General features: G+C 40.8%; 1 protein-coding gene across 2 annotated transcripts in view; it reads right to left on the bottom strand.

Annotated features, from left to right (window-relative positions):
• Window positions 1-478: 478 nt before the first annotated feature.
• Window positions 479-15197, bottom strand: part of lingo2 (leucine rich repeat and Ig domain containing 2) — a 185541-nt gene continuing 170822 nt past the window's right edge. For both annotated transcript variants that reach the window (XM_077608854.1, XM_077608853.1), the window contains one exon: window positions 479-3385. In XM_077608854.1, coding sequence (XP_077464980.1) covers window positions 1532-3373 — 1842 coding nt within the window. In that variant the 5' untranslated portion in view covers window positions 3374-3385 and the 3' untranslated portion in view covers window positions 479-1531. The remainder of the gene's footprint in view (window positions 3386-15197) is intronic.

The following is a 15197-nucleotide window of genomic DNA, read 5'->3' on the forward strand; positions in this document are numbered from 1 at the left end:
CGGGCATTACTCCGTCTTCCTTGTTCTTCATTTAGCGGATCAAAGAACAGAGGAAGGTAACGAAACCAAAGGCAATCTTGGCAGTACTGGAGGCGAAAGGCCGCAGGCTGCCAAAATGGCCCGCTTTTGCCTTCGCTTCTCTTCCAGCCACAGTAAGTATCAATTCCAGTCATTTTTAGAGTATAAAATGTACTCAATATGAAACAAAAAAAAACAAAAAACAAAAAAAAACAGACTTGATACCATTGTTGATGCTACTTAAAATACCCAATTTTTTTAATGAACACATTCTGTGCCATTAAGGATGATAGTTGTCCAATCAGGTGGCTTTATAAAGTCAATTCAAACTCTGGGAAATGAGTTTATCACAATTAGATGCACAATCCGTTTGAAATGGGAGGATGGCAGGGAATGAACATTTGGGATTTCGTGATTAGAGAATAGCATGTTTGTGCCAAAAAGAAAGTTGACATCAGTCAATGGTACAAATACATCTCCATTTAATCCACATACATATTTTTTTCAAACATTTTTTCAACTGTCACAATCTAAATGAGTCAACAATAAAATGAAGAACTACCACAACAAAGTCATTTTTTTTCTACAGGGGAAAGAAAAAAGAAACAATGCAAATTTCACGGTAGCAAAAAGTTGACACACTTGCCAAAAATTTGACACATGGGCCAAAAAGGTACACTTTAAAGGAATAGAAAGACACTAAAGTCAGACCAAAGGATGATTCATGTTCACCCCAGGTATATTGGACACCCAACAGCCATTGTGGGTTAATCTCTGCCCAACATATTTAATAAATAAAATATTTCTTTTGATAAATATGTATTTTTTTTTCATATTTGATATTTCTGAGTCAATCGCGGGGGAGCAGGGACATGTTATCACCCATCGAAGCCTTTCCTGAATCCGTGGAAACTTTAAAAGTCCTAAAAGTATTTCTTCTTTTTTTTCTGAACATACAGTATAGGGTTATATCAATTTTGGCTAATGCATCCCATGAATATTGCTATGAATATGTATTTTCAATGAGTATGTACATAGTACAATAAGTGTACATAATAAAGCATTAGGTACACACGGGCCAAAATATCAAACAGAAGAAACGATGATAGCCGTCATGGGTTGATTGAATGGGTGATAAAGCATGTGGTGCAAGACTCAACAAAGGTTATTTTTAGCATAAGATACAAATTGGTTGCTGTACACGGTTCAGCCGAGTCCAGAAGTTCCAACCCATAGAAGTCGAAGAATACCCTTTTTTTTTTCCAGGAAAGGGCATATAAATCTCAAAGAGCAGATAAACAACACTTGTTTTCCTGGAAACTGTTCACACTCCTTCTGAATTGACACAATTCCGAAGTCCTAATGCACCGTTTCTAAGGTCCCGCCCATTGTCTCTTACCCCACAGTCCACTGCGACCGTTAGTCCATCTGCTGCAGTTCTATTTGCAAAAAAATAGAATGTACTTGGGATTATTTTCCACAAAGGGTTGATATTTTTTTCCTATAAAACAAGTCACATCATTTTCATGTTGAAACGATGAGGACCGGCCTGAATTTCTGCCGAGTCCACGTTGGTGCCGTTGGACTTGGAGCGAGGCACGTACTCCACGTCAATGTTGTTTTTATGTTTTCCTTTGCCTCTGCTCCAGACGAACAGGAGCAAGAAGCAAAACAAGACCATCCCCAAGAATGTGAAGCAACCCATGGCCGTCGACACCAAAATGGTCTTTAGGTCCAAGCCCAGGGTGATGTTGGCGGTCCCGTTGGCAGTGGTGTTGCTGGCGTCGGTGTAGTACTGGGTCCTGTTAGCGTACAGCGAGCCCAGGCTCTTGACTGCCAGCGACGTCATCAGGGTGTCGTTCCCGGCCGTGTTTGAGGCGTGGCAGAGGTACACGCCGCCGTCTTGGACCTCTGCCGATTTGATCTCCAGGGTGCCATTGTTGTGCACCGTCACTCTGCCGTGGTTCCTTGCTGTCAGTACGCGCCGCCTCGGGGAAATCCAGGACAAGGAGGGTCTCGGAGTACCCTCGGCACTGCAGTGCAGCAGAGCGTGTTGTCCCTCGTCCACCGTCACAGTTTGCGTCTTGTTCTCGCGAATTTTCGGCTTGGTGCAGGTCACGTAGTAAGACAGCAGGCTTTCCTTGAACTCCCGGAAAGGCCTTCCCCGGATCCCCTCGGGCGTGTTACACTCTGGCTGGGAATCCCCGAATAAGACGGAGTGCCTTTTCTGTAAAATCCACATGAGACGGCAATCGCACACCAGTGGGTTGTTGTCGATGAGAAGAACCTCCAAAGCTTCTGGGGACTGGAAAACGCCCTTCTCTAGGGTATCAAGTCGATTGTGCGACACGTTGAGCACCTTCAGCCCCCGCAACCCCTGGAAGGCGTACGGTTCGATGGCTGTGAGTTGCGAGCCGGCCAGGTGAAACTCTCGAAGGCGGACCAGATCCATCAACATCCCACCTTCGATTTGCCGGATGCGGTTGTAGGACAGGTTAAGGTGCGTCAGGTAGGGCAGGTGCTTCAAGGCTTGGTAGGGGAAAGACGACAGGTTGGTGTTGGTGACGGACAAGGTGGTGAGGTTGAGGCCGTGCAAGGTGTTGGCTGGCAGGTGGTCCAGTGAGGGCCAGTTGTCGATCTCCAAGTGACGCAGCCGGAACAGCTTTTTAAAAGAATAAGGATGCAAAGTGCTAATGCTGAGGTATCGCAGGTGCAGGCTGATCAGGCTGTGCAGATGTGAGAGGGCCTCTGACGGCACCACAGTAAGGTTGCACCTCTCCAGTGCCAGAGTCTCCAGGCTCAAAAGTCCACTGAACGCACGGTGCGAGATATAAACCAGGTCGTTGTCGCCCACCTCCAAAAACTTGAGATTGTGCAAGTCCTGGAACATGTAGTCCAAGAGGATGACGATCTTGTTGTCACTCACATCTAGCCGGGTGAGGTTGGCCAGACCCGAGAAGACGCCAAGAGGAATGAGCTTGATCCGGTTGCTCTTCAGGCTGAGCGACTGCATGCCAAACAAAGCGTTGAAGGCACCCGGTTCAACGTAACTGATTATATTCCCGCTCAGGTCGAGTTCCTCCAGGTTCGGGAAGGCGACAAAATCGTCCGGGTTAATCATAGTTAGCTTGTTCTTACTCAGGTCCAGGATCCTAGTCTCGCCCGGGATTCCATCAGGTATGGCGGGCATGCGCTTGCGATGGCACACCACGGCTTTGGTCTGCGCCGAACACTCGCAGCGGGAGGGACACCCAAGGGAAGAGCCTGCAAAGACGGCCAGCAGAGCCAGTCCCAGGACTGGCTGCCAGCATGAGATGACTGTGTGCAGCATGACTTTGCTCAAGCAGTCTACCATTCTGTCACGGCTCTATAAAACAAGACCAAAAAAAGAAGATATTGTAAGTGACCCTGTGTGGAGCCTATCATTAGAAAATAACACAGAATGCAATTGTAATGTATGCTATCAGGGGTAGTTAATAATTAACATGCTTAATGTGTGGACAGCCACCATGAATATTACACAATTTATTTGATGAGAGAGACATGCCCACGGCAGCAAGATCTGTAAGGAAAGGGGCCACAAAAAAGGAAGAGAAGTAACATTCTGTACAAAACAAGATGTTAAGTAACATTTGCAGCCCGCAGGCAAGAAACAGCTGGTGAACTTCAGCGTGATGAGGCAAACGTTTATGCATAATCGCCAACTGGAGGAATAACTTATTGGCAAAAAACACTATGAAAAAGGATCATTTCCATGCAAGATAATGTTTAGTTAGAAGATAACTAATTTCCCACCAAATTTGGCAATACCACATGCCCCGTATGAAATAAAAGTAATTCTAAATCTAATTTTATCCAATTCCAACTGTCCATTTCTAAAATAAGTCACATTTTCTAGAGAATAGATTAAGTTGATGTTGTATTTAACAGTTAACAACAGGCAAAAAAAGGAAAAACAACTTGGCAGGAGTATTTTCGCAGTGCACACGATAACAGTGTTTTCCGAGGGGGTGTTTTTCTTTTTTTTAATTATTTGCAGGCTCTGTTGCCACGGTGGCCAGGGCTTATAATTAGTCTCGATGTTAATAATTCAGTGCGGTGGCGGTGGTGTCAAATGATTGCGTGCAAAGAAGAAAAATCGGGATGCATGTACACAGAGATTGTTTCCCGACAGGTTCAAAACCGCTTCAAAACAAGCAACATATATGTCCCCTCCAAAATTCTCAGCGCAATTATCAAGATAATAGTCAACTAGAGAAGTAGCAAAATAATAAAAGATGCACACAAATTGCCAGTGTTAGGTATTGAGCTGGTTAGGTAGATAAAGTAGAATTGAAATCCTGAGTTTGGTCTTAGATTTATGTGATTTGTCAGGATTTTTCTGCATTTGTATGTCATTCAGCATTGTGTCCTTCGTATAATCTGGAGGAGTGGAGTGTGGGTGTATATGATTCTCAACCCGTTGGTTAATTTTAGAACTGCCCATGACACAACAAGCAAATTATACAGGGATGCTCTCCGCCATTTTTGCAACCTGTCAGCCGCTCAGCTTGGTTTGTGAACAGCAAAACGCATCCCAGTGTAACTTAAGATTTGTTTTAATGCTGTTTTTTTAATGCCAAGAAGAAGAATGTTAAATGTGTGAGCCAAGTACTTTACATCTTGTTTATTTGATGCAGAGTGGAGTGGGTCAAGCGCTTATTATCAAGCTGCGGTTTAATCCCTTTTGGCTGCGTAATAGCATTTAGCAGACCAAGTGGAAATTTGAGATGTTGAAATGCAACATGTTTATTTTAGACGTGCTAAATTCTCTGAGTCTACTTGAATGTGTGAATGGTTGTGTGAACGTTGCGCTTCACTCGAACGTCTTAGCTGCGTTGCGTTTCTGATCCGTGAGTTGTAGGAGAAAATGAAAGCAGGGCTCAAAAGGTAGCTAGGAATTTCTAGGGGAGTTACAAGCTAAGAACAATGGTTAAAAAGCCTTTCAGTGTTAAATTACCTGACTTTACCGACTATAAAACTCCCATTTTTTCAGTAACAGTGACAGGAATTCCTCTTTAATTGTGAAGAAACCTTACAGTTCCATGTAGTTTATATATGAAATATCATTTTCTCGTAAAATTTGGAGGGTTCTGTTGATAGTCAAGTGCGCTCATAGTCTAAAAATGATTTATTTATGATATTTTCATTTCTCACATCGTTACCACCCATTACCATGTTGTTGTGTTTTATTGCAGTAGTTAGCAGAGCTCCATATGGCCAGCTCGCCAACACTGCCTGTCTTGCAAAAGTGCAGCCAAAGCCTGAAAGGCTCTTTAAAACTTTGAAGACTTTTTCTCTATCGCTGCCAAGTGAGATTGAACATTTCTCACATCTAAAAGCATTAGTATTGACAAAGGGCTGAACAAAACTGCTGATTTTAGCAACAAGTGAACATAAATTTCAAATCCTAACCCAAGCATGAAAGCCGAATTTGTCTTGGTTTACATGATTTATTTATTTTAGAATTGTGCAAGGTTTTCTTTTAATGACCTTGTTATGCCCTGCTGGTAAAATAAACACTTGTATTTAGTACGCCCAATTTCTTTATTGATTCGGTTAGTAGCATTATGATTAGTAGTCGATATAATTGCCACAAATCTACTATCTGACCTAGAAAAACTCAGTTGTTGTTCCCTCTTGTGGACTCACTTATCTATTGTCACTACGTACATTTTACGATCTCTCCCTTGACCTCAGCTCGTCAAAGGTCAATTTTGTAGTACCTTTAATGTAGCAGTAAGATTTCGCAAGGTCAACACTGTCTCTAAACAGTTCATTGACTATCAAACGACATTTCAATTGCTTTAGTAATCGATCCTTCGATTAATGGTGGCAGTCCTAATTTACCGGCCAATGATGGCGCTGGTTTTTCAATAAATTTTGACTAAAAGGGGAGAATGTACAAACATTCCGGAAGCAATCTTTATTCCAGCTCCTTAAGCGGCAGCAAACGTTTTGCCTCGACAAAGACAAAAGCCCTCGTTTTTGATTGACACATCCCCATAGGTATTCGTTTTATAAGAGTGATTATCAAAGTAAAATAAGGAACAAAAACAAAATCCGCAAAGAAATGAAAGCCCACCTACCGTTGCTGCTGCCGAATAATATTGGATAAGAAAAAGAAAACCACACGTATTTCTTTGGTGTATTAAGCATAGGATATGGATATACGTACATATAATTTTTGAAAGTATACCATATATCTATGCATTACAGAATGTCTTACATTTGTGCTCTGCTTTCAGTCCGTGTTTGTGCACACGGCTAGAATAAATTGTGTTTCCCGTGGTGGCGAGATGGCTCGTTCTTCCGCTCATTGACATCTAGTTTGATAGTCGGCGGACGTTCTTTCCCGTAGAAGGTGGGCTAATTGCGCGCTGGCCGACTAACCTGCGAGTTAATAACATCGTTCCCTTCCGGGCGGCGTCATTACCAGATGTAAGCCTCATTAAAATGAAATTACGATTTAACAAGTGCACCTCGCCACCGCCCGTTATTTTGTCATTACGCCGGGAAATTAATGCATCAATCGCTCCCTTTCTTCTTCTTTGTCTTGTTCGTGTCAGTATATTAGGCAGGCGTTGTGAGAATTAAAACAGGATGGGTCGGGTCGACGATAGAGTGAGACTGAAGGCCAATCGCCAGTTTCTAAATAGCTATACTACACTGAACACTTTTTTTAGCTAAAGCTCCCGTGCAGTTGAAAATAGAAAACCAAGTCGTTTATGATGCTAGGGTATCCATGTACTATATCATTCCCTTTTTCGTGGACAAATTCCTTCTCCGTATGCATTTTGCATCGGTTTCAGATTTTGAGGGTTATTCTGTGGTTTACCCATGCTTCACGCATGGAAAATTGCATTTATACAGCTCTGGTTTTACAACCGAGTATCTCCATGTTGGAGTTATTTTGGGTACTATTATATATGTGCGTACAACGAATAAATATTAATCATTATATGTATGTGTGGAATATTAATCATTATGATCTTGACAAATGCTTAATATAATTGTTACCGAAACAAACTCGAAGGTCACTTCCCCCTGCAGCTGGCTCCGAGGACATTTAATTGTTTTGCCCTGGATCCGAGGACTGTTGACTTGACTTTTGAATAAGATAACCTTAATTGTTTTGATTCTAATGCAACTAAACGGACAGGAGAGGATTGGTTTCTTTAGAATGATCTGTGACGAGGACGATTCAGGATTGATTCTCACTTACAAGTAAAGCCGGATATATGTGCTCCAATATCTTTCTTATATTAAAGTATATCTATTAATGAACCTAACACTCCAAGATGGGCTACTGAGCAAAATAGGATGTAGATAAAAAGCCTCGATTAAGTGATGCGTGACTGATGACCCCGTGTACACAAGAAAACAGCTTTTAAATATGCACTGCTGCTACTACTCTGTCTATTATGCCAAGTTTGGCAGCAAGACTCACACATGGAGAAGCTTTTGACTAGTTGTCCACTGTAGTGACTGATCCTGAAATTGGAGGCTGTGTTTCCCGACGATGATGCCTTAGAGTGCCGCACTAGGCAAGTGTGGTGCACATTCTCTTAGCGCATGATTAAACATCATGTTTCTTTCACCATGCCTCTTTTTCCTCACTCAGCCTCGCGGCTCGTACGCCTTTTCTGGCCACTTGGGGAGTTTATTTCCCTCCGCCTTTCATGATCTTCCTGCGGAAAGCCTCTTCTCCCGAGTCAAAACATCCAAATGCGAGGCTTTGATTTCGCCTTTAAAAAAAGGGGGTGTCGATAATTGCCTGGTAAAGAAAACGCCGCCGTCTCTTCCTAGCCCAGCCATAAAAGTGAGGGGACTTCTTTTTTTCTACTTCGTGTGAAGGAGGAATCACATTATGTGCCTCGATCAGTGCCGCGGGAGAACATCAAACACAGTTGGAGGGGGGGAAAAAAGAAAAAAAAAACTTTCCCGAGGAGATAGACGCGGGCCAATTTCACAAGTGGCTTTTTTTTGGTTGATTGCACAGAGGCCAAGTTGTTATCTAAATCCTCAAACTACACGGAGGCCAAGCAGGAGAAAAGCCTTGCGGCTGTCAGGGGGTGGGGTGGTGTCGGGTGGGGATGTACGGGCTTACCCGTCAGGAGAAAGAAGACCCACAGATTTTTTTTTTCTCCCCATGAAGCAGAGGCAGTCGTTGTGTAAACTGCTCTTTGATTTCAAGGCAGCTTTTACAAACTAGTTTACTGTAGTGGTACTAGTCATTCATGTGCAGCGTTGACATAAAAATAAAATAAAAAAAATCCCTTTTTGAATTCCCATAGCAAATAAGTAAAAGCAATTTGAGATTTCATATTTGTCTCATTCTCCCGAGTGATGAGCTAAAAGAGAGAAACGACTTCACTCAGACAAATGAGATGAATTTGAGTCAAACAACACTACAAAAGTAGAAACATTCTATTGACATAGACATCATATTTACTGTTGAAACAGATAAACTTAGACTCTTAGGTTGCAACATGTCCCAAAACGTCGAGGACAAGTAACATAAGACTGAGAAAGTTGAGAAATGATTATTAAACATATTTTCGGATTATCCTACTTGTCAACAGGGTGCCAATAATGTTCCTCTATGTACAATGCAAGAAATATAGGGATTTCAGATTCAATAATATAAATTCTATACTAGGGGTTAGACCACACGCGTCAAAGTGGCGGCCCGGGGGCCAAATCTGGCCCGCCGCATCATTTTATGTGGCCCGGGAAAGTAAATCATGAGTGCCGACTTTCTGTTTTAGGATCAAATTAAAATGAAGAGGATATATGTATATTAAATTTCCTATTTCCTATCCTTCCTAATATATAAAAAGCTCAAATAAACATTGTTTTAGATCTATAAAAACTGAATATTCCGGGATTTTAATCCAATTCTTTTAATCCATTTATAAAAAAATATCTAAATATTATATCTAAAATGGTCCGGCCCACATGAGATCTGGTCACCATGAATGTGGCCCGCCAACCAAACTGGGTTTGACACCCCTGGGTTAGACCGTTAGAACCTCTGAATACGTCCCGATACAATACAATTTGCAATACAGGCTGGCGATATCTGTGATTGTATTTGGTTTGTAAAAATCACCCGTTTATTGTAAAGTATTTTTGTGAATAATGTTCGTATGTGTTTGATTTCCAAAATAATACAATGATTTTTGTAAAAGACAACTGGAGCAGGCCATGTTGGTCGAGAACAAGCTAAAAAATCCAACTGGCATTTGCACTGTGACTGAGAAATGAGTCCAACTGCATTGCGACGAGCGGCACTTTGTGCAGTTCACGCTCCGACAAGAATGGGACACCAGATGTCAACAAATGGCCTAAAAGTGCCAGTCAAACCTCTGGTGCGTCATCAGGTTTTGCTTTCAAAATACTAAAGAACAATTAGTCCATGACCAAGTTTGTCCAGAATGAATATGATTTGACTGAATGTTGTTTTCCTGTCATTTTGTTGATCTATTTTCTACATGTTTAGACAGACTCAAACAAATTCCATTTCAGCATGGGCTGACCATTTTAATTATCCAAGTTTGCTCATGATATCATTAGGCTTGCTAGAATCCATCATTAGAGGGGAAGTGTCAAAATATAAAAGTTTTTGCAAGAGAGGACAGACAGGACTGTTAGCGATAGGGTTGCTACACTTTTACCACGTGTCAAATTCAGCATGCAATCTACTACTGACTGATTTAATTTCTCATTTTCCTAATGACTTCATCGAGGAGTTAGCCAGGGGGCTGGCTAATTAGCTGGTAAATAGTTTAAAGTCCAAAATGAAGTCCAATGTGTATGGGAGCGGTTGCTTGTGTGAATTCATTGGTGCATTCGTGACTGGCAAGAGGAAAAGCAATGATGTGCAAACTGACCCATGATTGCACCATTCAAGCGGCTCCAAATAGAAGCGCGAACTGACTTGCAGGGTGTAAAAAGAGGTGATCTCACGTATGATAAAATAACAATAACTGAATTTAGACATAAAAACCTTGAAAAAAACCCATTCGATTATAAACATACGGCACTAAAACTACATTATTGTGCCAATGCTGTGTAATATATGTACTTTTTCACCAATTTCCCGCCACCCTCATTGCACCGCTTCTGCAGATCCTTCCTCCCATCAGCTGTCAGGCTCTTTAACAAAAAATGGCTGTGTTAAGACCTACCGTATGCATGCATGTATGTATATATATGTGTATGTACACGTATGTGTGTATATATATATATATATATATATATATATATATTCATGTATTTATCTATTAACTTACTTATTACTTATCTATTTATGTCTAAAATGCCTTTCCTATTTCTGCATCCTCACCCTCTTGCTACTGTGACAACGAAATTTCCCGAATACGGGATGAAGAAAGTTATCCAATCCAATCCAATAAAGGCTTTTGATTTGATTTGATTTTGGAGATTTAGTTCCTAACCCCCGGTTGGGATGGCCAAAATGCCAGCCAGTTACGTACACCACCATAAAGAAGTTTTCACCTTCACCAAAATGATGATAGACGTCCCCTTCTTCGCTGAATTTATTATTAAGATTAAGATGTCTAGCGCTGTTAATGGAAGCCAATCTAGTAAAAAATAGAATGTGTTATTCCCCTGGCTAAGAGGGAGCAGTTTTTGTCACTAGTGGACATGCAATCCAATTGATCAGGAGGGTGAATGAATGAACGTTCATGTGGTGTCAGTTTCCCGCTTCAGATAGTGAATTGGACGCAAACAAAGATTTAAGCAGTGTCGAACTAAGGCATGATAACAATGACTTTGCAGTCAAGTGATTATGCCGTTATTTAGAATAAAAAATCGTTTTAAATCGGTACATCATCGTCATTTCCCGATACCACACTACTATATATAGAGAGGACAAGATTCAAAACACTGTGGTTGACTTTGATTTTGCACTGCTAGCTATCTTGGTAAACTGCACATGTGCGCTCCATGTAACATCATGAGTAACACGCTCGCAGCATCAAGATGGAGTGTTTGGTAAGAGCCTGGATCAGCAGCTTCAAGGGGCACTAAGGGCCTCCCTTGCCCCAGTGCACAAATGGCCTTCCGCTAGGCGAAAGCCGAAGCTCAATTAATCCGTGTTAATTAGCGATAAACACGCTAGATTAAGCCGCCTGCTCTTTTGTGCACGTTCGATAGCCTTTGAATTGCAATGAGACTCATAACAGCCTCGTGTGATATGCAAACTAAACCAGTGTTTCATCTTTTATTTAAAAAATATAATAATGAGACTTGGTAACGATTTTTCGTGAGGGCTCGCGAGCTTATGCTGGGCGGGTGGAAGGCAAAATATTATAATGAAATTGGCGAGAGAAACGGTCTGAAGTGGCCAAATTGACGGGTGGTTACAGGGCAGTTTGTTCCGTATTAGTAGTGGAGTTTAAATGACTGCGCGCCCCACTTTGCACTCATACAATATAAATGTTAACGTGCCATTATATTTCTATTGAGGAGATGCCATTGCTTTTTATCGGGCCGCTTAAGCATTCCCCACTGCTCTCTGGAGAAGGCGTGCTAAATAGGACAAAGGCGACAAGTGGTCACGTCGAATCCTGCATTGATACCGATGCATTTGCTTCACCGAGACAATGCCTTCCATCCAAAAAATAAAACATGTTCCCTATTAACTTTCTCCTGTGCACTTTAGTGTCAAGTGTCTAAGGAAAAATGAATACATATTTTAAAACAAATAAATCCAGGCTGCCGGCACGCTCTGTCCTCCGATTGGCTGGCAAACAATTCAAGGTGTCCCAAGCCTTTGTGAGGATAAGCGGAATAGAAAATGAATGAACAAATGAATAATAAGGGTTAAATGTGTGTGAGGATTCTGAAAACCTTCCCAAGAATAAAGATTACCATTCTATTACATGTGAAAATAATAGCCAAGGTTCAAACAAATGCAACTGTTTAGAACAGTTGGCCTTACTTCACATCAGTCATAATTTCATAAAGAAAAAATCTTTAAAAAATAATCTTTTGACAATGTCATGCACGTTGCTCAGTACAATTTCCCTCAAAATAAAAGGCCTCTTCTCAAAAGATTTTTTTTGTAGTTCTGACTATCAATTGTCAGCTGCCAAATGCCTTGCCACCAATGTCATTTTAATATACTTTGAATGATTCTAATCACACTGTCTTCTTGAAACATAAGAAGTCCTTTCTAAATAAAGATATTTTAGTATTGCTACACTTCAATTGATAGCTAAATGCACTTAAAAAAATCAATAAAGCCATAACATGCCCCTGCTTCATGTAAGCACTAGTATTACACCGATACCGGAAGCGACACAGCACTAAAATGATTGGTGACAAGATAACGTGCCAATTCTGCGCAACATATACTCTTCGAGATCTAGTTTCAAACCACAAGTTGCCCTGCCCAATGTGGACGACATAATGGTATCACTGCATCACTACTTACACAGTCTTTACTCGAGACTGGGGTGTAACACATCCTCTCAAAATATGTGTATCACATTTTACAGAATTTATACATCTACCTTAAGAAAGTAACACTAGAAAACCAAATTTAAAAAAAATCAATGTTTAGCAAAGGCCTAATATCTAAAAAGACATGTAGCATGATAGTGTCTTGATTCTTTTCTGATATATATGTCCTTCCATACAGGTACAGCCACTTGCTTGCTAAGTAGAACACATTGCACTCATTAATCACAGCAGCCAGACTTATTTTTAGAAAATGATTAAACATGAGTGACCATCTGTACCCTGACCACCAACGAGCAACTCCACTGCATAAACACTTCATATAATTACAATAATAATATTGGTGATCACTTGTCAACACAGGAGGCATAATGGGGACAGAAAAACCCATGCAAAATTCCACCATACATAAGATAAAAAATAACTTCAAAGCTATTATATTGCATTGTATTTTTTATTGGTGAAACACTTATTGAGTGCCTATAGCACATTCACTCGTAGCCAGTAAGTTAACATCGACACTATTCGCATGGAAAATTTGGTGAAGTGTAAAAATTACGGTAGGACTCCTCTATTAAAAAGTTTCATCTTTTTAAAACGATATACTGATTCTTGGTGGAAGCATATTGACTATAGAATGCAAAGTATTGCGATCTACAATTTCACAAGCCCTTGATAGGATTTGATTTTGTGTATAGCATTTTTATCACGATTCGATCTGGCTTTTAATACAAATATATATGTCCATGTAAATGTAGCCAGTATTCTGCAAATCAAATGTTCCCTGACTTATTCTCATAAGTCAATTTGATCCTCGACGATGTCCTATAGAATTAGTCATGCTGGCTAATATCAACAGATGTGGAATGTTGAATTTGTGATTCACTGTCTTTCAAACTCTAGTATTAATATTTTAGAATGCTGATTCTTTCACCCAGGAACATATTAAACGATAATAATATTAAAGAATCATTCTTACAAATATGATCAAAGCGGTTTAAAAGTCCAGGCACACAGCTCCAACGTGACCTACTGGCATAGCTACACTAGGTCCCACCAGGGTCCACTTGGCAGTAGATGTGACCCCAGAACCTGTGAGGCGTCCTTCCAGTTTTCATTCATCTCATTAATGCATTTTTGTGCTCATGAGCCGCTTGCTTCGCTCGCTTGCTTGCTCTCATCCTACATCTCTCCCTTCACTGAATCAATAGATCTGACCTCTCAACCTGCTGCTCAAAGCCAATAAATTCCTTTCAGCTCCACGGCTTGTAGCCAAAGAAAACAAAGCCTGACGCCAACTATATCAGACTCAGTAGCAGCTAGCGAGCGTTCATGTGCGCGCGTGTGCGTATTCCCTCGCAAATCATCTGTGTTTATCAGAATGCTTTGCTTTGGTCAAATATATTTTTCAGGCTTCAGTGTGATAAACATTTTAGCAGGTCGTCAGTGCAAAAGTACGTTTGTTTTACATGTGTCCCACGGATGGCTGTTTTTTGTATTATTTTTTTTAGGAGGGTTTAAAATAAAATACACTTGAGTCATCAGGACATTTACATTCATCTTGTATAAATCGGAACAAAAAAGCTTGATCTTAATAAGGACATCTTAAGATCTATAATTGCACTGGCTTTTATCTGGCTAACTTGAATTCCCAACTATACGTGACCAAAGCGTAAAATCAAGGCTAACGTAACATAGATGAATCAAAGCAGACGATAAAGAGATTTGACTGTTTTTATAGCCCGCTCTTATCTGCTTCACAATATGGCAGCCCCCATGGGATTATGGGCCGTGAGGGGATCAAAAAGCTTTATTGGATATTGATCAGGACACGAGATTTCAATTCTCATGAAACAGCGGCGGATAAAACCAATCCAAGCAGGTGGCAAATGATTGCAAGAATGGCCGTCATGCTGATTTCTGTCTGCCCAGCTGCCATTGAGGTTGTGTTTGTGGCCTACCGTGACACTAGTAGTGTTATGAGATGGATATTATTGGCGAGCTCATATAGATTATTGGACTTTTTTGTCGGTGACTTGTTTCAGTGACATCGATGGGACTAAATGTCAATTTGGAAAGGGACTTCCATTCCAAATATATTAGACGTCAAATGATATCAATACCAGTCAATGAGTAAAATCAAAATAACAAAAAACATGCATGATAGGGTTAAAACAGAGGAACCCCAAATCACCAGTTGTGTTTTTGATCAAAATCACAGGAGAGCGCAGACAATAGCATCTACTGCATGACACACTTTATTCCTCCCAAGTGCCCGTGTCACTTCCATAGATTAACACTGAAAGGGAGTCACTGCTCAGGCCAGAAAACATGGTCTTCATCTAAATTTAGTCGTGTGATTAATTATCAGAGCGTGTTGCAGATGAATAATTTATGAAAAGCTCGCCGGGTGGTCTCTGTGTATCTTTTTTGTCTCACAGTGCAACATGAATGGAGATTGTTTACTTTGAATGGCTCGCTTGTCATATGTAATAGCTGCATGCTTGCATGCTGTATTCTATAAAATAGGCAGGGTGTGCGTAGGCATGGCCCGTGGGTGTGCGTGTAACAATGTTGACAATGGAACATGGTTAAAATAAACAGAGTAGCTGAGTGAAATGAAAATCAACATCATTATTATTATT

This window comes from Stigmatopora argus, chromosome 9 (genome assembly GCF_051989625.1).
Source record: "Stigmatopora argus isolate UIUO_Sarg chromosome 9, RoL_Sarg_1.0, whole genome shotgun sequence".
Taxonomy (NCBI): Eukaryota; Metazoa; Chordata; class Actinopteri; order Syngnathiformes; family Syngnathidae; genus Stigmatopora; species Stigmatopora argus.